Source organism: Labrus bergylta, chromosome 20 (genome assembly GCF_963930695.1).
Source record: "Labrus bergylta chromosome 20, fLabBer1.1, whole genome shotgun sequence".
NCBI lineage: Eukaryota > Metazoa > Chordata > Actinopteri > Labriformes > Labridae > Labrus > Labrus bergylta.
In genome coordinates this window covers 5462155-5489319 of record NC_089214.1, presented here as the reverse complement: position 1 = coordinate 5489319, position 27165 = coordinate 5462155, and the positions used below count along the sequence as shown (strand labels likewise).

Below are 27165 nucleotides of genomic sequence, written 5' to 3'. Positions count from 1 at the left end.
CTTCAATTTTCAGTCGGTGAGGCGGTGATTTTAGTAGTCATAACAGGATTACATAAACAAGACGAGTACTCTACTGAAACCACTTATCCATCCTCACCTAGGAGTATCACTTTCCATGTCCTACTTTCCTTTTCAAGGATGTCCTCACCTGCTTATGTAACAATTTAAACTCTTGTTGTTGTGTTCAGGTGATGTTTGGTCTCCTGTGTGAAGCAAAGTTTCACAAAAGTATGACAAAAAAAGAATGAAGAAGAAGAGAATAATGTTTGTTTGGACAATATTTATTTCTATTTTCCCAACAGTAACATAGAGTTCAGGACAAATGAATGTTTGAGAGGAGCTAGCACAGCAGTTTGCAGAATACATGATTCAAAATCGCACCATGTTCAGTGAAATTGACTGCGCTCTGAGTACAAGGGGTCTTAACTGTTCTCATAAACAAACAAATATTTCCTGTCAGCGAGAGAAGCAGGGTACATTTGTCATATACGTCTGTGTTAAAGGCTAACAAACACTTGCATTGAACAAGTATGTGGACAATCAAATCTAAAATCCTACTCGTTCTGTTTCTTCCATAAAGTCAAGGACCTTAAAAGAAAACCAGAAGTGAAAAAAAATAAAATAAAGTGGCGTTGGGGCACCGTGACACGACAACAAACCGTCTCAGACACACAAACAGCAGGAATAGCCGAGAGAGAGCGAGAGAGAGAGAGAGAGAGAGAGAGAGAGAGAGAGGAAAGCGCTGCGAGGATACATTGTCACTGCTGCAGGAGGCGAAGAAGAAGCAGAAGAGAAAGAGAGAAGAAGGTTGTACAGGTGCAAGAGCAGAGAGAAGCTTTCATAGAGACATGCTGAGGGACTACACATATAGATATAAGAGGCTACGTTTGGGAGCTGCGACAGTCTTCAAGCAAGAAGAGAAAGACGGAGGATAGAGATAGTCAGATCAAGCGCGGAGAGGATTACAAATGCGTCGGCGAGGTTAGCATGCTGGCGGCACGGAGAGAGAAACTTTACGGAAAGCTCAAGACACAGAGATCACATGTAAAGGCTAGAGCGACAGAGCACTACTCTACAGGCTAAGCTATACGTCAGACAGGATCATTACAGAGCTACACAGACTGTATATACGTTTAGATATATATATATATATTTATAGATAGAAATAGGTATATAGGACACAGAAACACACAAGCTGGATAGGCAAGGCATCGCATGCACGTGCAAAGGAAGCGAGTCGAGCAGCAGCGGCGAGAGGAACTAAATGTTTGGCTTTCCACGACTGACACGGTGAGATCGTGTCGCTGCTGTTAAACGGATGTTGTCTGTGTCACAGTGCGAGCACCAACTTGATCTGGGACAGAAATCAGACCAATCAATCGAACAAGCGTTGGAGTACTTAATCTCATTTGGGACAACTTAAAAAGATTTTAATATCTACAAAGTATGGAAGCCCCTTTTTGTTTGCTTCTTCATCCGGTGATCATGAGTCATTTCCGGTCGTTCTCTTGAAATCTCGACTTTTTTTTATCTCATTATCTCAAAACAACACCCTTTGTATTGTGTTATAATGAGTTAACTCAGTCCAGATCTGGACCTGTTAACCTCATCAACTTGAGGTAACCGCACTAGTTTTATGTGACAAATACTGAACTTCAGTTGTGTTCTTTAGATCTCGACTGATTTATCTCATTTTCCTGAGACAACAATAACAGATTTCATGAGTTTGTGTTCGTTGTTCTCAGACTAACCTCTGGTTTTCTCTGATTATGAGTTAACTCTCATTGTTTTCTTGAGATCTCAATTTATTTTTCCTGTTAATGGGGGATCACAAGACTAGTTTTGAGAATACAATGGATTCATATATCTCATTAACTCGAGGTTACAAAGCTTGTTTTCTCATGATTGACGGATCATTTTCTTGCGATCCAGAAAACACAACCTGACATACCGTGCTGCCATCGCCCACTCTTATGAGGTAACTTAAGACTATGACTATATATGTTTGTTTGTGCTTTTGCACCTTCAGGTATAGCAGATAAATGAGTCGATATCTCTATAAAACAAGAGGAAATGACTCGTCCTCAGGGGAAAACAAAGTACATAATAAAATGTATGAATGCATGTTTGCTCGGGGCTTCTGTTACAATCTGCAGAAGATGAAGCAACATCTTTCAAAGCGTCCCTTGATTCATGACACATTCAGACCAAAGAGCTTAAGTTACATTTTTGAGTATTTTTTTTCTTAACATCAACTTATGAACAACCATTGGACATTGCACGTTATTAGGTCAACTCTAAAGTGCACGACCCTCCCCGTTTTGGAGGAAAACTAGACAATACTGGCAAATGTATACTAAGGCAACACAGTCACAAACACACTAGGGTTCACATCGGCAACATGCCGTCAAGTATCACTTGAGTATCACACAGAGTGCTTCAGAGTCACCAAGGCTTTGCATATTCATTTCAAAATCCACACGCTGTAAGACCTCGTAAGTACTTCAAGGTGAAATCTGTCCGTTCTTTCTTTAAAGCCACTCCCTGAAACACGTTTTTCTTTGAAATAGCTAGAAGAGTCACAAACCAAGTCAAGTTTCAGACATACGTACGTACACACACAGGAAAAAAGCCTTCAGGACAAACAGGATGAAAATACAAGTAATCTATATCAGAGATAGAGAAAATATGAATAACTTTACCTCACAAATAGTCTCTGGTTATAGGTTTTATATACACTTATGTATACACAAAGATATGTGCTTAGGACATCTTGAAATACTATTTACAGTCTATGATCAAAAGTGATTGTACACTGAGCGACCATGTTGAGCGATCTGTGCTTCTTCTAACGTGTTCTAGTGAAAATGCTACAGAACCGCTGCGTGTTCAATCAGGGTTCATGTTCCAACATCTAACCTGCCTACAATAAGCATGTGTTTAGGTTGACGCTAACTACTGTGCGTAGTAGGAAACTTGATTATCGTGTTAATATTGTACACTTCACTGTTCATTCTGGTATTTTTCAGGGTAAATATTTTATATATATTTATATATATAGGTTGGACCCATCTTTAAATATTGCTTGTGAATGAATAAAGACGAAATCTCAGTTGCAAAGCTTTAGGGGGCGCTCTTCCTCCCCCCAGGTGACGTAGTGCAAGTGATGTCAGGTACAACAGTTGCTGCAAATCTTTTCATGTTCCTGTATTCAGACACATCACCATTATTGCCACAAACTGGAGAAAAGGAGTGGACGTAGCCTTATGGTCTTAAGTCAAAAATAAGGCGAAAGTGCCTCAAGACTGCATTCTTGTTAAGGCCAGCAGGGGGCGACTCCACTTGTCTATTAGAAAGGGAGCCGACTGTTCACATGATTTATCACCTTTTTTGGTTCATAGTTTATAGATTCAATACAGCATGTGGTTATTTGTTTAATTTGAATCCAATTAAAGGTCAAATAAATTAAAAAGTAGCATGTTTGGGTAAGTGTTTAGGGTGTGGCTAGCTTGTTATTGACAAGTTTGACCACCCTTATGTCCAAATATGGTCATGTCTGGCTCCAAAAATATAAATAAATACACGATGAAAGATGGCAACAGGAAGTGCCGAACTTGAGGCCTAATTTTTTGTAGTTGTTGAACAAGTGGGTGATGTCACTGTGGCTACGTCCACGTCTTTTATCCAGTCTATGATTATTGTCCCCTCCCCCTCCCCTTCCTTAAGATCCTTAATCTATCAGTAAGTGCTCATTGAAAAATCCCTCCTCACATCTGGCATATCTATTTGTAGTACTGTATAGGAGAGGTTTTAAAAGTTAGTTATAATCCTTAAGATTTATGCTCTGGTTGGTTTAAGTGTTAGCAGAAAATGTAATAATATATATCCTGTTTGAACAATGCTCAGCTCTAAAGGGATTGTTCAGTATGGTGGCCATATTTGGTGTTGCATTGTTAGTGTGTCTTCTGGACCAAAAAGCAACTTTCCCTCATGAATGCTATCTGAGAGTTTGTTCATGTGCTTTTTTGTGCATCGTAAATATACCCTGTGTCCTATATATTCTAAAGAAGTCCAGTAAAACCAATCCTACGCTGAAATAAATCTTTGTCTGTTTATTAAATAAACTTTATCAGGGACCTGAATGATCTGAGTACAATCCAAACCAAGTTAAGGAAAAATTAAAGTTTTTGAACTGGACCTGGATTTTGGTTTTCCTTTGGAAAAGATGGCCACTTAGATTAACCAACAAATCAGAAGCCATTCTTTAGTGAAGCTTAGTCTTAGTTGTATAAAGTACTACAACTGGACGACATGCAGGGGGGTAATGGCTTTAGTGGCCTCTTGGGGTCTTGGGCTTGTTAGCAGTGGCAGCTGCCCACTTTGCCCAATTGGTAACCAAGCTGTGCACCCTCAATACACAATAACTGCCAAAAAACATGGACTGTTAACTCATGTTTTGAGCGTAAGAAAAAGAAAATGTACGCTCCATATTATTCTAATTGATCCATTTAATGTCATAGAATTAAAAAAATCTGTTTGGAATAAAGAAAATCCTAAGGATTATAACTTTACATCCCGTCTGCATGTGTTGGTTATTCCATAGTTCGACTATCATTGTAACACATAAAGCGAACTAGCAGAGCTAAACTTACAGCCTGGTTGGAAATGGTGCTCATTTTGATACGTGTGTGTAGCTGGTGACATCAAACATAAATGGGTTTAATAAGCTTTTACCACGTGGAATACACTAGAAAGAAGTGAGTGTAAAAAGAGTAGAAAGTGTTCATAAGCAACAATATTAAATTAGCATCCGAAGCTGCAGAGCAAACTGTGAAAGGCCGACGTGATGCATGATACATGCGTTCATAAATGCTTTGAATTGATTGTTGTGTATATTGATGGAAATCATTTAGTTGTTTGTACATTTTCCGGCCTGTTCTGGGAAATGGGATACTTATTGTGTGTGCTTTAACTCACCAGCTGAAGGGGATAATGTTTAAAATCACTGCTGGAGGGACGATGTGCAGATGTAAAGGCAGTTGATTAAGCTGAGGTAAGGTGAAGTGCTTATTTTGTTTTAAACCAGAAGTTTAAAATGTGAAGTTACAAGAAAACACAACCACATTTGGCACTTAACAACATACTCGGCAAATGAGAAATGATTCAAAAATAAACTCTTCCTCATCGGCCTATTGCACAAGCGTTTCATATCACAAAAAGTACATACAAAGTTACATCACTTAAACTACTCTCAGATATACTACACTATAGGAAAGGCAGACAGAAGCACTTTTACATAGCTTTGGACCAAGTTAGCCCACAGCAAAGCTACAATACATAATATATGGATATATCTTTTTTTTTCTCAAATATACTCTTAAATATGCGACTTTGGAGGAAAGAGAGAGAAAAAGAAAAAGTTTACCAGTACATTCACGACAAACAATTCATCCGTCAAGGGGGAAAAGTACAGGAGGATTTGGTGAGATGAGTCTTATAGATCCTGGCCGAGTCGTTCAATCTCCTCAATAAGAAAATCGATGTCCTCGAAGGAAGCGGCGGGATTCGAGATCACCATGCGGAAAAAGTTGACCTTGTCCCCTTGTGGCTGGTAGCTGACCATGGTCGTCCCGTACTCCATCATCCTGGCCTTTATCACTGGAGCCACCTGAAAGACACCATGAAGACAGAAGGAGTTAAAATCAAGAAGAAGAAACTATAGTAGAAAATATTCAACTGTATATAAACTCTGGAGAAAACTCTCTGATTCACTGGTCAGTCGTGCAGCTCATTAATAACTTTGAAATTAAATGTGACCGCTGATGAAACGAGGGTCGAGCAAAAATAAAGGAGAGCATTCAGAGTCAAAAGGTTACCTAAATTAAAACAGCCAAGTTGAGTCGTGTCTCTACATCTCTGTTAATAACCATGTTTGTTTTTCATCATCCGCTGAAATGGGGAAATGAAACCTGAGTGTAGAGACCTGAATAACCGGTCAGGTCCACCTTCCTCACATCACAATCCTCGTAATGTGAGCAGAAGAGGAGACCTTTCAAAGGGTTTGTGCTCTCAGTGATGTTCTTTTCCACAGGTCAAATGTTTCATATATATTTTTATTGAACAAACACAAACTGATGTTTTAACCCTTGAAACTTGCACCCTAAACATTTGTTACAAGGCAGTCTTCTTGACTTTAGAGATCGTTATGTCCAAAGTCACTGAAATTAAAAAAAAAACTGCACTGAAAAAGTGCCCTTCATTCTTTGCTCTCAAGGGGAAGCATACTTTTGAATTGTCTGCCATTCTTGAAGTACATGTCAGAGAGAATACAACTTCACAAAGTAAAACCAACATTTTTTACCAAGTATTTATAGAAGCTGCATTTTTATCTTTTTTAGGGCTCCATTAAAATATTCACCAGAGATTCATAACTTGAGGTGACAGTTGACTGCAGCTTCAGCTTAAGGGCTTAAATTTAACTGTGACTCACATGAAGTGCCCTCGAGGTCGAGCGTAATCCAGCATGAATTTTAATAAATCTAAGGGGGGGTATTTAAATAATAAATAAAAAAAGAGCCTGCATAATTCCACTAACTCCTCAAACACTTGGAGTTGGTTCATATGTTAGTTGTAGGATTTTCTGTCCACTGGAGTGTAGAGAGCCTAACTCTTTGAAAAGGTGGATGGTGCCGTACTTTTCATCAAATAATCTCTCACTTTTTAAAATCTCTTGCAGGTGTCCTTTTGGGTTTGTGTAGTCTGCAGTTTTCCGTACAATAATCACCTGCAGCTGCACGTTTCCAGCAGTTTTCCAGTCATCCTCGTCCTTTACAAGCAATCAATCAGGACGTTAGAAATTGAGGAAAGCTCCCTCCGTTCGTTTACATTCATCAGTGGACGTTACATCATCCACTGGTCTTCGTGTCAGAGTGTGTGGAAAAGAGAAAGCCGGCCGAACGCTCAGTTCAAATGAGGCATAACGGCTTTTCAATCAAACGTAAGAAAAACAAAAAGAAAATGGCTCCATTTGATCCGCTGTGACAAACATGGCAGCGAGTTGTGGTGGATGGTGTTACGACAGCAGAGAACATGCCTGCCTCTTTGTATGGCAGGCATGTACACCATCTGTTTGTCCTAATTGTCAATTATTAGGCCCCTGCTGCCGTGGGAGATTCTGAATGATGGACTCTTTAGCTAACTGAATATCCTCACCCCTCTGTGGCAGCGTATCCTGTTTTGAAAGTCACAGTTTAAGGAGTATTTCTTGTGCTTTTCTTTAATCCGGAGTCTCTAATGAGGACGATATATGATGGTGAAGCTGGATAAGAGTGACGGGCGTGCAGGGTAAATAAAAGGTGCAGAGGGAGGTGTTTGTGGTGGATACAATAGTCGGGGCTTCTTATCTCGGCTCACCCACCTTGTGCAAGTGTTTCTTCCTCTCCTCTTTGTCCTCCATGTAGCGGATCCCAGGAGGCAGGTACCAGAAGCAGACGTTGGTGTGCTGAGGCTGAGGCAGCGAAAAGAGTTGACAAGAGATGAGAGGAATACACATCCAGAGACACGCTCAAGAAAAAACATGCACATTCACTAAGTTTACCTAAAAGTGGATGTCATTGATATGACAGCTTGTTAATCTTTTCAAAGTCATGATGAAAAGAAAAATGCCTTTTCAAAGCTTGTAGATCAAACCACCCGTCTTACTGGGCACATATTTCACAGTAAGCCCCCAAAAAAGACACGCGCTACTCTTTTATCAAAACCTCGTCACAAATATTGATGTAAGAAGATATTTTATCTGTGCTAACATTAGCTTTAGACAACCAATTTCATGCTGTAAATCACGACTTCTTCCAATCAACAAATCTTCATCTTTTTAATGGCACTAAACTAGGATTAAACGGTGAGATAGCTAGCTAACAGTACTGGAGTTAAAGCCATCATGAGGTTAATTTCAACACTGTGTGCATTATCTGAGCAGGCAGCTGTTTGAAACCAAAAAGTTATGACAACCAACACTTCATACAACTACTGCTCAGCATGACGCATACAGCTGCTGCAGACAAACTCGCAGGCAGACAGGGTTAGTGATTATACACGATCAAGCATTTAGCAGCTACAGGGCGAAAAAGGTGCTCTAAAGGAGTGTGAATAGTGAGCTTAAATCTGTCAGGTAGCTCGAAACGTGATGTACTCTAGACTGGAAATCTGCTGGATTTGTGAATATGTTATTTTATACTAACATGTTAGCCATGTAAGCTTTATAATAAGGTGATATAAAGCAACATAGGAATGTTGTATCGGACTGAGCTGCATTGTTACTTGCGCTGCCCTCAAGTGGAAGAAAAAATAAATGAAAATGTCTGAAAACGTATCATTTCGTAGAAGCTATTTTCACATAAACTTCCCTCAGATCGAACGGTGGCTTTAACAAATGGCTTTAAAACTCATAAAATGTGCACGTTCTTAACAAATGTGCATTTTACAAACCGTTTTTTTCCCTTCATATTCATCAGTGATCAAAGTTATTAAACATCAGTTGATCAAAGTTATTAAACATCAGTTGATTAAGTTTTAAAAATGTCTATTTTAAATATAGCAATGATTCAAAAGATGTCACTCCTACTACATGCCACCCAGCCCCATGCATAAGTACTGATACACACATTTGTACAAATCTAAACTATACACTAACACTTATTCCACAGATTTATGAATCATCCCTGCCTGAAATTCTAGATACCTCAAAATAAAACTCCCTGAAGGTAACCGTAGTCCATCCATCTCCCCCAGCAGACAGTAAATCCTTCAGGTGTTCATCTCAAAGGTATCCAGCATCCCTCTCTAACCGTCTAAAAGCTCCTCACAGCTCAGTTTTTTTGGCATGTGACGCCCTGTTTTTAGCTGCCTGGCTGCCTGCGAGTGGAAAGGCATTCATTACCAACAGCTGACTGGCCATGCACACCGGCCTCATTTATAGAGCCGGGCCGGTTCGGCGCTCGTGTATTCAGCATCAGATTGATGTAATGGCTCAATGGGAGGCACAGACAAGTGAACACCTGGGCCATCACCCTCTGGGTTATGATGCTCTTAGCCTCAGCGGGGGAACAATAAGCGTTGAAACATTAAAGAGCTTTCACTATAAATGACTCCGAGTGTCCAAGCACTCCTTTCACATGAGAGTTTTTAGCTTAATAACCCCGTCGTCCCCCAGTATGTTTGTGTTGCTGCAGCTTTGCTCGGTGGAGGATATTTCAGACACCAGTCTATTCATATGCATATGAGCAATTACAGGCCGTTATGCTATTCATTAAACATAATAGCAGCACATTACACTGGCAGCTAGAGGTAAAAATGGCATTCATGCAACACAAAGCAAGAGCACACGGCGTGCCAATCACATCACTCGTAATGACACTGAACACACGAAGCCAAGCAGGCTAATGTTGGCTACTTTCCTCTAATTTTGGGGCTGCAGAATCTTTTGAGAGGGTGAAAAGCTAAACGCGGACGTACTTTTCCGTTGAAGACCATCTCGTATCCTTCTCTGTCTTTGATCTTGTTGTAGAGGTACTCTGACAGCTCCAAGCACTTGTCAATCTGAGCCTCGAACCCGATGGTCCCCTGTGAAAAGAAAAGATTTTTATCTATTAAACCTGCGAGCTGAAAAAACGTGTTTGGATGAATCAAAATGAAGTGATTTTGTGAGACTGAATGTATTGCAGTGACATTGTAAATAAGTAGATCGAAGAGAATCATATTTTTCTGTTCAATAAAAAACTCCAAATGTTGCATTAAATTCACTCCTGGTGCCTAAATAAGATTGAAAAGGAAACAATATGGGGGCGCCAGATAGCCTCGCTGTTATTTTGCGCGGCCCATGTACAGAGGCTATAGTCCTCATCGTGTGGCTGTGAGTTTGAATCCACCTCGGCCCTTTGCTGCATGTCATCCCCCTCTCTCTCCTCCCAACATTTCCTGTCTCTCTTCAGCTGTCCTCTCTAATAAAGGCAAAAAGCCCCAAAAATATAACTTAGAAAAAGATAGAACATTGTCAAAAACAAATGTACACTACTTAAATATCCAACACTTCTTCCCCGAGACAAAATAAGGCTTTGGTTCAGAGTAATCTGAAACTGAAACCTACACAATACAAAGTCATTAGTCTGCAGTTCTGTACAGACAAACACAAAGTAGTAAAAGTGCAGAGAAATGTCTGGGTGTCTTAGAAACAGCTGAGTAAAGCTCTTTTTTAAAGGTTTATTTTTGGGGATTTTTTGCCAGAGAAAGGACAGTGGATAGAGTCAGAAATCAGGGAGAGAGAGAGAGCGGGGTATGACAAGCAGGAAAGGAACCACAAGTCGGATTTGAACCCATGCTATCCAGTTGGAGGACTGAAGACTCTGTATAAGGGCCACGCACAGTCCCACACTAACCACTAGGCTATCTGCTCCCCAAACAGTTCAGTGAAGTTGTAGAACTAGTTGTGTTGACTGAGCCAAATTAAAGATTGAATAAAAAAAAAAAAAGTGTTTTCTGTTGGATAATATATTCAATATCACACTGGAGGTCAAGCTGCTGTTTTGGATATCCGCACTGTGTGACTCTGTCATAGCAGAGCTGGTATTCAGTACAACAGCTCTCCCTGCCATGTGATCTAGCTGAATAACAAATCTTTGAAATAGAGAGCACATTTCCATGTTAGCTTCTCCTCACCTTAGCTCTCCACATGAGCCACAGTTTGAAGATGTCCACATGGCGTCCACACTGCAGCGCTTTGTCTCCGGTGTCGTAGGACAGGTCGTAGTGTTTGTCCTGCTGGAACAGGTAGCAGGCGTGCATCTGGTTGCAGTTCTGCATCAAACCCTGCAAAAAAAAAATCACATCCAGAGTGTTTTATCATCACCAGAGAAGCTTTAAAACGCACGTTCAAAGCGTGTCACGTGTAGATTCTGTTAACTCGGACGAGGCGTACCTCTTCTCTGACCAGCAGGGCTGAACACTGCAGAGGGACGGACATCATCTTGTGTGGGTTCCATGTCACTGAATTGGCCCTGCGGTTCACAAAAAAAACAACCGCCATGTGTCATTACTTCACATTCTTGTTAGCTTCAAAAGCTCTGCAGCTTGTACATCCCCTTCAAAATAAAATATAACTTGCCTATCGACTCCGTCCAGCTTCCACCTGTGTCTCCTGGACATGAGCAGACTTCCTCCCCACGCGCCCTGATGAGACAAACAGACAATAAAGACATGTGACACTTGGCTTTTTGATATACATACAGCAATGACTAAGGGTGTGAGGGAAGAGTAATAACAAAAGATTTTCTTACTAAAGGAACACTCCACTGTTTTTACTCTCAAAGTTCATTGAAAAGTCATTCTGTAGAAACAGAAGTCTTATGTTTATCTGATTGCTCTGGATTTTTAGAGATCTGACTCGAGTTTACGAGGTTTGGACAGTAGATGATAGCAGGGTGCATTATGGGAAACATAGGATCAGAGGTGCCAGCATTAGTTTGGTTATCTCAGCTTCTGTTTTACTCATTTTGCCCATTGCTAAAAAGAAATCTTACCCTTAAATGTAATACTATACTAAGGTCCTTTGTTGGATATAGTCTCCACAGTTCTTGGTTTTACAGGCCGATATATCAATACTCTGGTTTCAAAAAGGCTAAAGCTAACAGCCTTTAGAGGAGCTACCAAAGCAAAACAGACAATAAACACTAAGATTGACTTTTTCTTGGTGGTGTCAGACGACATGATTAACTGCAACCTGCAGCACCAACCTTCTTTTTTTAAATGTGCTTGGCAAAGAATCTCAGTAAGTGAAATATTTCACTGTTGAAAGAAAGCAGGGTGAGATTATTTTGTAAAAAAATAATAATAATAATAATTAAGTCCTGCACTTAAACATGTGCAGGACAAAAGCCACAAAGAGAGGCTTTGTCCAAAGAGGTTGCCGAATAAATTGACACAAACTAAGAGAGAGTTTCTCACAGGAGCTTTAAATGTTCTGATAAAAACATAATTATGAAGTCCCAAAAAGTAAAAAAATATTTATCTTGTGCCCACAAGAGTGTGCATTCAGGCAAATATATGGCAGATTGATAAACACTGAAAATAACTATAGTTCCCAGAAGCTTCAGTTGGTTATGATGATTTAATTTCTTCACCTATCTGGTTATAAATTGTGAAGATTAATGCATTCTTTTTGTCTCACAATACTGTATTGATGATTGGATATTAGCATGTTCACTCTGAACATCATGACGGTCGTCAGCTTTGATTAAATAAAATTATAACTCTCATTGTTTCTATTGGGAGCTACGAAGGTCACCAGACATTTTTATTCCATCCACAGCCGAGTCCACAACAGCACATTTTCCAACACAAACAACAACATCTCCGACGCTGGATGTTTTTCTCCAATCTCGGCCGGTTGAGGGATGATAGATAAGGCCATTTATGTCTCTTAATAGAGGTGTCCCCCTGTCACGACTAAATCACCTTCATTAATAGATAGAGTTCCTTCAGTGAGAGGGCCCATGATGGCAAAGTCAAGGGAGGAGATGATTTACGGCCTCTGTTCCACTTTTTCTAATCCTCAGTGTTAGATAGGAAATGGCTGGCTCCTATCTGGGTCAACCGCAAGCAGTTAGAGGCGAGACAGACATAATAGATTTGTCAAACTGGCTGCTGAGTTCGGTATTTCTTTGCATTCCTGCACTGAAATCCCCACTGTGGATGGATATCTCGCACAGCAGACGTTTTAGTTAATAATAGTGCCATAAATAAAGACACAGGGTTTGGTTTTTTTAACGCAGATTTGTGTCCTTAAGGTTCCCACAGAAAGGTCAGGTTGCTTTTACTCACATCCACATGCATCCAGACGTTGTACTTTTTGCAGACGTCAGAGATGGCGATGAGAGGGTCGAATGCTCCGTACACGGTTGTTCCAGCGGTGGCGCTCACAAAGAAAGGGACAAAACCCTGCACAAAGAAGGGTTGCATACATGAAGCAGCTATTTCAAAGATCACCATCTGTGTCAATCTGTCGACAGTTTTTTTAAAGCTGTGAAACACTTTACCTTCTGTTTGGCCTCCAGTATTCTCCTCTCGAGGTCAGCTGGGATCATTTTACCGCTGCGGAGAACAAACAAACAAAAAACAAGCTTTAGCTTCTTCTTTGGATGTTTGTGAATTCATCAGAGGAGGAAGAATTTTTCAGATCAAATTATTTATGTGACAGGACAAATGCATTGATGTTAACACACTCCAGAAGTGTTTTTTTTAGCGAAATAAAGTAGCTGTTCTGAAAAAAGGATTGTCTGTTTTGACCTTTTACTCTATATGACATTATTAGACTGCTCTCTTCATTAGAATTACTTATTTATTTGCTCGTATCTTTTAATTATTCATAAAGGGTAATCACAGAAAAATCTGCTATATTTGGATCTGTGTCACATTTTTGCTGATATTTGTGAAATACTGGGCCTCAGACTTTTGTTCTCATTAGACCATCTTAGAAGTTCAGAGGGGGACGTTTAAAAAAGGCCCCAGGTGTGATTTTTAACATTTCATAAAATGTATCTCGTGCTGTTTGAGGCAGAATCTTCAACGACAAAATAACATTCACCTGTCATGTAGAGGTAAGAGAGAGAGGAAGAAATGAAGTCCTTTCTGAAACGTTTAAGGACGCTGAATAGAACTAGAACATTTCAAACATTTCACCTTGACTCTTCAGACGTTACCTTTCATCTGCTTTGATGCAGATCACACTCTCTGTCCCGATGCCCAGAGCTGCTGCACCTTTCTTGATTGAAAAATGGCTCTGAAAGGGAGCACAAGGTTGAGTTTAATGATCTGTGCTTCAGGTCTGAGGTGGAGAAAAAAACATATAGAAATATATAAACATCATAACATTTGTCAAACAGCATCATCGCTGAAATGTTTTTTTTGTGCTTTGAGACGTCTTGTTGCTCGCAGCAATCTTTGAAATGTCCTTTAAAGATGAAGCTGGCGATGTACAATGTGTCAGACGCAGCAGTCACCTTGTGTCCTTCTGCGTCTCACACACATAATGTCAGCTTTGTGTCAGCGCTGGTGGTGTGAAAGTGACATAGGGACACTGTTAAAACAAACACTCCCTACACACACACACACACACACACACACACACACACATTAAACTCCCTCCCCATCTCTGAACATGGGAGGCTGTCACACATGCTCACAGTCATGGCTCACCTTAAAAGTTCCCCAAAATCACACAGAGTCAGGAAGATCTGCTTTCCTCTCATTATGAGCTCCAATAACATTTTAATCTATCCACATTATCACTTTTTCGTGTGTTTTTTTTGTTTTTGTTTTATTGGTTTGGATCGATTACAGATGAAGCCACCAAAAACTTCCCTTTCAAGCTGGAAGGCAGTCAGTGCTATTGACATATACAAAAATAACTCAGCACACAAAGGAGTGCTGGGACAAAGGGGTTTGAGCGATGAGGAGAAAAAAAAAAAGATATTGTAAGCATGATTAAACACTTAATGTCCAAATATTAGAGGCAAAAATACAAATTCACATTTAGGATTCATTTTATACAGTAGGCTATTTCTCACAAAGAGAGAGAGAGAGACGAGGTGCTTCCATAATCACTGCTCCTCCAGGTGGATAATTTAACGGTTCAAGCTAGTTACCGCAACCGGCTCTTAGGGGCGTCACAAGTCTGACCTCGTTGACTACAACATCGACTACATCACCGTGGAGGATCTCATTACAGTTCCTGATTCTGCAAGGTCCTAACAGGATCCCAGCACGGTACGGTCGAGGTGTTGGTGGCTTCGTTTGTATATTGTAAGTTCTTGACTGTGGGTCTTTTCTTGTTTGATTTTGTCCTCTTTTTTTTGTCAACCTCGAGCTGTCTTTGAGGATTGTATTTGTATCTGCATGATTTTATTTTATTTTATTTATTTTATGCTCTGTTGTTGTCTGTACTCTTCACTCTCAATGTTTAAATAAACAAGTGAATAAATGGAACACTGCTGCAGCTGAAGTGTATTGATAGATTTCTGACTTGTCAAACAAGCTGCATGTTGTCATTATAGTGGAAATATTTCTTCATAAATGCCTACATGTTCGGATGTGAAGGCCGCCAGTCTGGGGACAGATGACATTCCTTTCTCCTTCACTTCAGGGAACATCTTGAAGCGAGCCAGCAGCATGGCATACATGTTGGAAATAGCACCACCTAGAGGACAGACAGAGCTCAATGACTCACAGTGTCACACATCACATAACTCAACCGGCAGGCCTCATGGGAACGCTGCAGCGACACAAGCAGAGCTTAAAAAATGTCTGCACATGTTTAAAATAAATCAAACGCACAACAACGACAAAGAGCTTTTGTTCGCAGCGTTTCAAGAAGATGACACAGCAGCCAAATTTGAGAGGTCGCTGTCGACGGTGTCAGAGCCAATCACAGTCTTTGTCACTAAATTCTCCAGTGGTTGCTCCTCGTCACGTGTCAAACAAAAGTGCAGGGAAGAAATTAAAGTCTTAAAGGAGGTGAGGTGGGGGGAATTAGCTGGAAAGAAAATGATTTTTATGCTAATTGGCTTTGTTGAGAGTTCCGTTTATATCATCAAAAAATGCAAATTGACACATTACAGAACAAGCAGGCCGTTCCATTTTGAGAAAAACCAGAGGGGGGGAGTGGTGGCGTCGGCGTCACCCTCACATACATACCAGGAGAGAAAATGCCGTCTCCTCGCCCGTCCGCCCAGCCAATGATCTCCCTCATCTTCTTCAGAGTGACGTATTCCAGCAGCACAAAGACAGGAGCCACCTCATAGGTGAACCTGTGTTACACAAGGTAAGTCACAAGGGGCTGCTGGTTACACAAAATGTAGCGTGACTCGTGTTGAAAAAAGACACAGCAAGTAAATGAACATTTTTTGGCTGTTAAACACATATTTCAAGTCCGAATTGAGTCTTGGAAAAGTGGATAAACACAATAGAGTGTACTTAAGTGGAGAAATATCCTTCATTTGAAATACTGCAGAAAAAAACTATGCTTTTTAACATGACATGCAAAACTTATTTTATAAGGTTTTATGCATCATATCACGAGAAAATACTGTAATTGTTGTTCATTTTTGCTGCACTGATAAGAAAATATTCAGTCTTTGCCTCGTGTTATATCTCTAGATTAGTACATGGTGTATTAGCTCTCTTCATTTTCAACACACCAGTGTCAGCAGCAGCATGTTTGGCTGTGTCTCTTACTTGCAGGGTTAAAAGACACAGAATTTATCTCTCAAAAAAACACACACTCACACACACACATGCCAAAATTAGCTTCAGATTAGTCTGAATTTAATTTCAGAGCTAATTTTCTCCCCTTGAAGCCCCATGGGGATGGGAGGCAGGGGGGAGGGATAAAAGGCAGAGGTGGGAGGGGTGCAAAGGGGCGTGGGTCTGCCTTTCATTTCACCCTTTTCATTCGGCATGATTGAGTGGGAAAAAAAAGCCGCTATCAGCCGCTGCAGACGCAGAGCAGAGAGCACACAGACGGACCGGAAATAGAATCCATTGTTATTATCATTATCACCATTTAACATCATGATGAAGCAGGGGAGGGGAGGGGTGGGGGGAGGGGGGGGGCACACTTACATGTTGGTGTTGGCGGTGGAGGTTAGCCAATCGGCAGCCAGTCCAACCATGTCTAATCCTGTGGAGAGCTGATTGAAGTACCTGGGGTGGGCTGATGAAAAGGAGCAGAGGGGAGCAGTGAGAGGTGGCTGCAATTTGAACATTTATTATCATTTTTTTTTATCAGGAGGCGTCAGGCAGGAAAATTGATTTTTTTTTTTTCTCCAAAAGTGTTTATGCTGAGTTTGTCCAAAAAATGCAGAGAAGCTGTCATCTTCTGAACGCTTTAATTGCAGGTTAGAAATGCAGACGCAGTGACATTTCAAAGCATCTTGAGGAATATTGAAAGCTTTTAGTGCTGCATGGGTTAAAATAGAAGTTTACTAGAGGAGGTAAACACTCCCAATTTAAGTTTCCTACTTTTGTTAATAAAACAGAAAACCTCATTAAGGAGGAGAGTTCCAAAAATAAAAGACAGGCCCCAAAAAAAGTGTTCTGTAAAAGCTGGTTTAGTACGTTTTTCCTCATCTGTAGACATTAAATGTAACATCTTGCACTTAAGATTTACCACCTATAAAAAAAACAATACCATACTATAACAACTGGTTTAATAACATAAAACAGTGTGAGCAGATCAGTGTGTATCAACAAATATTCTTCCCATTGGTATTTAAAAAAAAGATGGTGCATAATTTACAATATTATGAGTACATGGTGTGAAATAAATTTTCATATAAGGATTAAAATGGTTTTCACCATCACTTAACACTTGAATGGCCCCTTATATTATAATGTTATAAACATGTCTACACAATTGTTTTTAAAGCAAAATAAAGAGTTAAGGTAAATTGTTACCCACAGATCTATAACATATTTGTTTTTTTTTGGGGGGGGGGGGAGAATAATAGACTTGGCCCATGAAGCCTGCTGGTTATTAGCCTATTATCTGCTCCTTGCTGAACCAGATTTACTGCGTCATTGCGTTTGTCGGTCTGCTGGCCACGAGGAGGGAAAGGAGGACAACTTCCATGATGAATCTTTTTTTATTGACAAGATGTTTCCCTCTTTTTTTTTTTTTTTTATGTTTAGACTTCTTTTCTCCATATTATATATTTTTCCTTTAGTATCTCTCAACAAAAATATATAAACAATACAAATATTAAAAAATACCTACCAGTTAACAGCAAGCTAGTTCTTACTATTTTGAATCAGTTGTGACGTAATGAAGTTTTCTGTTTCTGAATGTAGGTCTAGCAATTCCTCTGTGTTACCAAATGTAATTTTCCTATCAGATATTTTGTGTTGTTTCTATTTATTTTAATTAGATATTCAATTAACGTCGTGGTTTTGATGTTTCCAACGATAAGAAGGCAAAAGGCCAGAATCCAGGCCTCGCAGGTATAAATCTTTGAAGCAGGGAATATTTCTAAACGTGACAAACCGACAATGCTTTATCTTCTTTAAAAAAAATCTGAATAAAACAGGCTTTTTATAATGTGTTTAGTCTATCAATCATTGGAACCATTAGTCCCCCTACCTGTTTTGATGGCGTATTTCAGCGTGGCGCGACAGCTGATCAAGATATCATCCAGGGTGGCGGGCTCCTGCTGCAGCTCCCAGTTGTTCTTCTGCAGCAGCTCGTTGGGATAATGAAAATCAATAACTTTCGTTTCCCGGTCGAAAGACTCGACGATGTAAGCGAGTAATATATCCACAACTTCTTGAAGGAAGGTCATTGTTTTGGCGTCACTGTCCATGGCGGGTAACAGGTCTGAAAAAACAAACAAAAATACATAAGATGAAGATGAAGATGTCTATTTCCGAATTCAGTTTCTGCTCGTTGAAATGGGCCCTTGGAGGCTAAAACACTTGTTTTCATGCAACATTAACATTCGTATAGGTCTTTAAAATGGAAACACGTGAAATTAATATGTAGGCCTTTAAACAAAAGAAAATCCAATAGGTTATTTAGTTGATGTTTACTTGTCTCAAAATTGAATTAAGTTTCTTATTTGTACGACGTTCAACACCTGAAAACGTGACATTTTTTTCTGAAGGTGACCTCTCCAGAAATAGACAAACACTGCAAAAAATGCACACCGTAACTAGCTGAATTTTACATTTAAAAAAAAAAAAGATAAAACCAAGGTTTTAATCAGAGCATTATTATGTTTTATTACTCTTTTTATTTTCATCGTGTATTTTTTTATTAAGGGTAACAAGCGTAATTTTTAAGATAAGCAAAAAAGTCATTTAGGTGACAGCCATTGCAAGATTTTTTAACAGTCAGATGCAGTGATTTCATACTTTCACGTTTTTCCAGTTGTTTAAAAGCGAACGCGAGATTTAAAAAAAAAAAAAACCTGCATTACATTTTCATTTTTGTTACCTCAGGATTCGGACAGTGTTTTGAAAAGCAGTTTCTCCTGCGTGCTTTTTGTACCTGTTGAATAGAGGTCGGAGAAGACCACAGGAGCTTTGGTGCAGTTGCAGGATTTGTTGCAGCCGCAGGTTCCGCCTGCTTCTGTCTGAGGCGGCTGCTTGTCGGTGGGCTCGGCAGGTTTCTCCACCTCTCCGACATTTAGCAGCGCTTTGGAACACCACAAAACATCAATGATATATTTACATGACTGCTGACAAGGGCCGTGAATTGAATAAAGGAAATAGCGAGAGGAGATAGCGTCTCTTCTCCTCACACCCCCATTCGTAACATACCACATAATTTCGATCCAATCCCTCCCGGAAATTTCTGGGCCGCTGCCTGGCACCAAGCCCTGGCTGCAAGAGAAAAGAGATAAATCAAAAAAAGGACGAAGAATTCAGGCGCTGCTCGAGTCCAACTTTATCATAGCAGCCATGCAAGTTGCAGCACAACAACCAATTCGGCTTCATTCCTGCATCCAAAAGCAGATGTGTCGACTCTAAATACATCAGGCCTGTTTGCAGCTGCACTGGTTTGAGACAATGCACTGGGATTAAGTGGTGTCCATCACTGGTGGTAGACGAAAAAGCCACTCACTCGTACTGGGGCTCTGACTGCCGGTGTTGGCCCCCGCATTATCTCCGCCAAGAGACCAGAAACCGTGTGATGCCATCGTTGCCGGGTGGTTAGGAGCGACGACCCGGAGCTGTTCAGAGCTGGTGTGGTGCTGAAGCTGAGCAGACCTCTGGAAACCCAGCCGTGCATCCGACAAGCGCTTTGTGCAGAAGGGAAAAAAAAAAGCCTTAGACGATGAAACACATGGGGGGGAAAGCAGAACGAAATGCGTCCAAGGTGCTCTGTGTGCAGGCGTCCACAGGTGCACGAGGCATGAAGCGGCGTCTCTCAAGAAAAATCCCGCAAAGACTTGATTACAGCTGCGCACTCACGCACACGCAAAAACCACGCTCAATTTATAGAGGGAAATAGTGCAAGTTCAAGCGCAAAAATAAAGCGACATTACCAAGAGAAAAATCATTAAAAAAAAAGAGCAGCAGCTGAAATAAAAAAAGTGGTTTCAAAAAGCAGCTACATACAACAGCTGCGGGTAAATATGCAGCACGCGAGCCATGCCTAATTGCATCTAACCTAAATTTCACGTCACCACAGAAATCCCATCGTGATTCACTTCCAAGTCATGACGAACTGCGCTGCGTCGTGCGTCGTGACTCCTCCATACATCTCCAACACTCTCCGTGCCCCCCGCGTGCTCAGCTTACCCTCCATGCAGACACTGAACACCGACTAATTCATCTGGCCGGCTGTCGCAGGTCTATTACTTTGAAGTCTGGAGGCGACGGAGGCTCTAATTGCGCGCCTCCGGTCGGAGGAGGAGAGCAGCAGCGCGGAGGAGAGGAGGCACAGTGCGCATGGGTCCCCTCCTCTCTCCTTCAGTGCAGGGGGCACGTTACCCCCCCAAAAAATAAAGATTACTCATTACTTGTTTTTCTTCTTATTTGTTTTATTGGAAAAAAAAAAAAAACCTCACATAGATAAAATGTATTGCTTTTATTTTGTCTATTTTAGCAGATAAACATTACACATCCACGAATTTGATTAAATATCCAGGTTAGATTTTAGATCTTTAAAAAATGTGAAACTAACTGGCTGTCAAAGCCTTATTGCAGATGTTATTTAAAAACCCATTATTATAAAGATATTTGTCCTTTTGTTTATAAGTGAATGAGAGCAAACAGAGCCTGCAGGCATCAGTTAAAGCTTCATCTATTATGATTAATGAAAGCAATCACCAACAACCATTTAATGCCATAAAAAGAGTCATTTTAATAAAGCGTAGCCTTTAGCAAAGGCCATTATCAAACTGCAATGTTTGTTTTTGTATCACAGTTATTGTTGTTCAGCCATTTTTCTGTTTCATTATTTTAAACAAAGGGTTTAAAGGATATTTTAAATGTCTTATTGGAACAAACATATAATTATTCCATCTCTCTAAATGGTCATAAACAACCTTCCTCCTGTGCAGGTTTGGTGGGAGTTGGAGTCCTTCACAGATGCTCCAGTGTGTGTGTGTGTGTTTTGTAGTTTTTCTTTTTTTATGTGTCTGTGTGCGCAGTGAGAATGTCACCAGGGAGTCACTAACACTCCCTGTGGGGCTTTTCTCCTTCAAAATGTCACATAAAGGTTGAGAGGTTGAATCTCAAAGAAGCTGATATGAATAAGACGAGCACGCGAAGGGGGAATTTAAACGGGTTGGTTTGATATCAAGATGACACAGCTGCTACTGATATCATGAGACATTTTGAAACCCACCAAAGACCTCCAAACAGGACGTGTTTTTGATTTAAATTAAGCCTAATACAATTAAAAAAAAAATCTTAAATTACTAATTCTTCATTGTGGCTGCTCAGCTTGGTTAAAAAATAACAACAAAGTAGAAAAATCTTTTGTTTTATAGAAAATAAAAAAGGGAATTTCAACTTCTTACAAGATCACAACACTCGAAACAATAATGGAAATACAAAGTATTCATGTGTAAGAGCATGGCTTTTTTTTATTTACATGATCTATAGATATTTTATACAATGTTGTTTCATGTTGAAATGTTTATGGATGAATTCAAACCCAGCCAGAAACTGATGCAGCAAAATGAGCATAGTCTACTTTACAAGCTACATAAATAAAACCTTAATTTACAGCCAGTGTTAAAGGTGTTTATTATTTACATAAAGCGTCATCCTGTCTAAGCTGCATGTAGATGAATAAGACTGGTGGTGATGGATGATCAAGCAGTCAGACGTTCTAGTCGTTAGCTAAACAGTTGTGATGAAATACATACTCATAAATATACAGATCTGGACGGACTGTGTGCCAAACGGCTTAAAAAAAGTCATGTGTTCAGTAGTGTTTGATGAGCCTTCGTCTCTGGGAGGTCTTCCTCAGTAGGTGTCTGAAGTCGTACGGGTTCTCCTCAGCATGACTCTCGGTGGAGGGCATTCTGGGAACAGAGCGCCTGTCGAAACAATATGGGAGACGAATGGAATTTAACACAAAGAAGAAGAAAAAAAAAAAACAGAACAAGAGAGAGAAGAGCTGAAAAGATTTCATATTGTTCATCATCTTCAGGAAATCGTTCATCATCTGCGTGTGCTGTCCGAGGCGGTGACTGTGCAGGAAAACAGATGAGATCTGTACGTGGATTTGTCCCTATATGCCCTCTGACTGAGCTGAATACAAAACACCAAGGGGGGGGGGGGGGGGGGGGGGGGGGCGGGGGGGGGGCTCTGTTTTCTTCTTCTTCTAAACTTAAAGAAATCTCACACCCAGGAGTTGTAGAGCTTCTGAAAGAGGAAAAGTGAAGCTGTTGTTTTGACAGGACAGTGGATAGAGCACAAAATCAGAAGAGAGACTTGGGTAGGACTTGCAGGAACGAATCCACAGAGGACTACGGCCTCCATACATGACGAGACCTAACCGCTAAGTTGACGGTCACTTTGTTGACCGTACATGTGAACCATTCTTTCTGTAGGTCCTTCTGAAGGTGATTTTTTTTTTATTTTTATCAGGAGTGCCAGTCAGCTTTTTTTTTTTTATAAAGCAAGAAAAACAATCAGCCTCTTCTTTAGAAGCAAGTGAGCAGCTACAATAAGTTATAAACAGCTAACTTCATAACCTTCATAAAACTTTAGGATTAGAGCAGAGCGGGAAAAACAACAACAACAAAGTCTTGTTTTTGTTTATAAAATGTGGCTCGATCTTGCTCCAGGATTACCTGCGTCTTGTGTGAGCCTCCAGGAGACATCAAATAAGATGATGTTAGTGTTTCATATAAAATATTGATTTTTTACTCACATGAGAGATGGTGTAGTTTGTGCACCTTGAAAAAAATAGTTAAAAATAAGCATTTTCTAAACTTTCTAAACAAAGTTGTTTGAAGGCTGTTTATAGTGAAAACTACTCGTAGGACACACACAGTCCTTACTGAACACTTAAAGAGGCAGAGTCGTTTAATCCATCTGCTGTCTTTAATTTGCATCCTTAAGAATTTGATTCTGAAAATGAAAACACTATTTTCTTTGAGAGGGCAAATGTTCTCCTCTAATCTTGTGTAATGTTAACTGGATTATTGTGGGGATTAATCTCCGTCTATGCTGTCTCTTCGATGAACTGAAGTGCTTGTTAATGACTCAGGATTTGCACTCCTGCTATTAGTGTTTGCTTGTAAACACACAGATAAATGACTGAGGGAAACTAGTTCAGTCATTGAAGTCGAAATGGAGATTTTCACAGCATCGCCTTTTCTGTACTTTGAGGAGGAATTTCCCTACAGATGTACGATATGAAAGAACATTTTATTATATTCTCTGTATAATAAACAGTAAATTAGAGGACAGCAGGAGAAGGATAACAGAGCCCATTAAAAACCTTGATCTGCTCCTTGTGCTGACACATAATGAGTTCCTTATGTACACCATGAAGTGTGGTGGATAAAAACTTAATAAAAACTAAAAACAAATGTTGTCATGTGAATTTCAGTGTCAGCTAATATTTGCCTTCTTGAGAGGCTACACAATCTTCATGTACACTATCAGGCCTCCAAAACAGGAAATTAACTCGCTGCTCATTTGAAAGGAATTAAAGAAGCAGATATTGAATCACTGTGTCAGATTTGTCGTTAACATCACCATATTAGTAATTAATAACTGCGTTCTGAGCAGTGAGCTATGGGAGAAAACGGTTAAAGATTCATGTATTTGTTGGTGGACAATATAACAGGATTCATAAAGTTGGTACTGTATACAAAGAGGTGAAATATATGAATCTCTTTCTCTGACTTCATCCTCTTTTCTTTCAGCTTTACAGTACAACACGTTTGAATCAAGGACCCAGCAGACAGGGACAAACCTGTTGTCATTTGCACGCTTTGGAGGTCGTGGTTCGGTGACGGCACGCTCTCTGGGCTGCCTGCTGGCTACAGAAGAATGTCTCCTGTCCATGGACCTCCTCCTGTCCATTGACTTTCTCCTCTCTACGGACATCCGTCTCTCTGGCGTGGTGCTGGGGGACGCGTACTCTGTGGGGAGGGACGGCTCAGACCTGCTGGTGGACAGTTCTCTGTAGTACTGGTCGTCCACATCCAGCAGCTTCCCTGGACTGGAGCATAAACAGGACGGGAGGAGGGATGGATGTTAAAATGATAGAGATGGTGTCAAATAGACATTCAGGACCTGGTTCACATAAAATCAAGAAAACCAAATCCTGGTCTGAACTGAACCATCGTATAACAAAAAAAAACATCCAGTGTGATGTCCCCTTGAGAGATGTTGAGCAAACTGAGTATCTCCTCTGTGTTTAATCATCATTCTTTTTAATGTTGTTGTCATGAGTAATCATATTGTGAACACAAAAGTGAAAGTTTCATACCTCAGGAAGTGGTTTTAATAGCTTCATTACACCTACATGCACCTCAGAGCATCACACCCCCACAGAGAATTTAATGAACAGTTGCCTTAACTTATAGATCAAATTAACAAAAAAAAAAAAAAAGAAAAGAGAAGAGAAGAAATGTATAATTGGACTTCTGGAGATAAAGGAGACATTTAAAAAAACCCACTGATGCATTCAGGTTGTTTAGTTCTTACAGCGCAGGAGACAAAAGGTTTTATTCAGACTCTCCTCCTCCTACAGACCATTTCTATTTCTATTTCCTGGACATGAAATTAGTTTTATTCTATAAACAAGTCATGGGGCTGCAAATTGGAAATAGGAGAACATGTTTGTCACTGAACAGGGAGGGTCTGAAATGTGAAACTGTCAAGACAAATGTAGTGAAGTAAAAAGTACAACGTTTGTGCCTAAGGTTTTTAAGTTTTCAGGTAGTTCTGAACAAGTAACCTGATTATATAGGAGGCATTGTATAACTGCTGTGTTGCTGTCGTACTGAATATCACACACATCGTGTTTATCTGTTGCCTCGCTCCTATGACTGAATCCCAGTAATCCCAGTTCAGTTCATCTGTTAAAGGAGAAAAGTCTAACCCAGGAGTGACCCGGCTGCTGGGCTTTGCTGTAGTTTGCAGTTCCACACACCAGTACAATGGTGTGAATAAAAGCCCGTAACCATGACAACCAGGCCAAAATCACAACCTAAGAAACCTCTGGCTTTGGCTGTCAAAAAACACTTTCCCTTCTATGATCACACACCTTATCTACTCAGTCATCTTATTATTATTTAAACCTTTATTCTAGCAGGATTGGGACACCCACTGTAAATCCCAAACAATACAATTCAGTGATTACGTAAGATTCTACAATTCACTTAGCAGACGCTTTTATCCAAAGCGACGTACATCAGAGAGTAAGTACAACACAAGCAAGGATCTAGAAAAAAGGGAACAATGTCAGTAAGAGCAAACGATCAGCTTTGAGTCTGATTGGACACACAGGTGCTGACAGGAAGTGACCAGAGGCAAAGCACAACATTGAGGGCAGTTCTTGAGAGCTCTAATCAGTATAGAAACCATCTTATAAGTCGTCGTTATCAAACAAAAACCATTGTCACCATCCATCATCAATAATATGGAGACCATCATCATTAAGTTAGTAGGTATTCATGAAAGAGCTGGGTCTTTAGCTTTTTCTTAAAGGTGAAGAGGAACTCTGCAGATCGAATGGAGTTTGGAAGTTCATTCCACCACCGGGGGGCGACAGAGGAGAAGAGTCTAGTCAGCGTCTTAGGAACCTGTTGTGAGATAAACTAAATTTGGCTCCTAAACCGTCACGATCTCTCTTGTGTGATATTGCTAAATAAAATGCCAATACAGGAGAAACATCTCTATAATTCCTACTTGAGTACTTAGTTACATTCCACCCCTGTATATAACTGAGGAAAGGTGCAAATAGAGCGTGATTATCCAGCCCACAGTCTGAAAGCTTCTGCCCACCCGACTGTAAGCCGACCATCAGCAGCACTCAGTCTGCTGCTCTGAAGCTGAACCTGCTCTGACCTTAACATCAACAGACGTGTGAAGAAGAGAATTTCCATGCGCAGGTCAATAAGTTCCACACGCTGTTCACAGATTGCAGAGAGACTGCTATTGGAAATCAGTGTCTTCTTGGCTGGAGTACACACGGAGGTCCTGTAAACCGTGATGATCTAACACTTTTGGTGATTCTGTGGCTTGACCTAACCTCATAACCGCAGACGTACACAATCATCCTGCTGATGAGTCCTGATGAATGTGTTGTTCTCAGGCTGAAGTGAAGATTTACCCCCGACTCTAATCATCTCCCTGCTCTATGAATTATGTGATACGAATATGTAAAAGGGCAAAACCTCGATGACATTGAACTTTTTAGTCGTAGCTCTGGATCAACAATGAAAACTTGTTTAATAAAGGTTGGAGCACAATACCAAGATATTTTATCTTAACACCTACAACTTGGAGGTCAAAGCTCTCATAGAATCACAAAATATTTAAAACTTCTGGATGGATTTGAACCTTGAGAATGTTTTCTTGAATATATCTAAATGATTTTAGTGATGTTCAGCCTTATCAACTTGTGCCACTATGAGGTTGATATTTGTGGTTTAGGGTGAAATATCTAAACAACTTCAGGACAGATGGTTGTTTAATTTGGTTAAAACATTTATGTTCCCCCTGGAGGTAACCTTGGGAAATGAGTGTGACACTGATGCTGTAATTTTGTCGACCGACATAGAAGTTAACACTGCCCTGGTGTCCTTAATAAAGAGCCAATGAGACACAGGATAGTTTATGATACCTGCATGCGTAGACTAAAATTGAATATGGAAAACATGCATGCTACTATTTCTGCTTTTCATTACACTGATCTGAGATTTCGTTTCTGCAATCTGTCGTTGCTCTTTTATTTTCTGCGGGTTTTGTTCAGCCACTCAGAATCAGCTCAGCCCTTTAAGTGTTCGAGGTTTGGTCCAGAGGCTGGATCATCTCTTGGTTCACTGCTCACGCTGACTGACTTGTTTTTTCTTCCGTTTTTATTTTCAGCAAACTGCTGAAGCTGCTATCAGAAGATAAGACATCAGTTTCTGCTGT

General features: G+C 40.3%; 2 protein-coding genes across 3 annotated transcripts in view; both read right to left on the bottom strand.

The window, feature by feature from the left end:
* Positions 1 to 265: 265 nt before the first annotated feature.
* gad2 (glutamate decarboxylase 2) lies at positions 266 to 20491 on the bottom strand. Of its 2 annotated transcripts, none has more exons than XM_020633588.2 (17): positions 20350 to 20491; positions 19670 to 19847; positions 19366 to 19428; positions 19094 to 19240; positions 18188 to 18421; positions 16672 to 16762; positions 15745 to 15857; positions 15132 to 15247; positions 13752 to 13831; positions 13089 to 13143; positions 12874 to 12990; positions 11159 to 11223; positions 10973 to 11051; positions 10714 to 10863; positions 9514 to 9621; positions 7418 to 7507; positions 266 to 5668 (listed from the first exon to the last, which is right to left on the bottom strand). In XM_020633588.2, exons 2-17 carry the CDS (start codon positions 19743 to 19745, stop codon positions 5495 to 5497), a joined length of 1758 nt encoding a protein of 585 aa, XP_020489244.1. In that variant the 5' UTR covers positions 19746 to 19847; positions 20350 to 20491; the 3' UTR covers positions 266 to 5494. The 2 variants fall into 2 exon arrangements, with proteins under 2 accessions (XP_020489244.1, XP_020489243.1); XM_020633587.2 differs by having other exon boundaries at positions 20219 to 20431.
* A 1124-nt stretch (positions 20492 to 21615) lies between these two features.
* The window catches only part of myo3a (myosin IIIA), a 56791-nt gene continuing 51241 nt past the window's right edge, over positions 21616 to 27165 (bottom strand). Inside the window, exons 36-37 of the mRNA XM_065949075.1 lie at positions 23993 to 24241; positions 21616 to 22100 (exon numbers count right to left, since the gene is read on the bottom strand). Coding sequence (XP_065805147.1) covers positions 21986 to 22100; positions 23993 to 24241 — 364 coding nt within the window. The 3' untranslated portion in view covers positions 21616 to 21985. The remainder of the gene's footprint in view (positions 22101 to 23992; positions 24242 to 27165) is intronic.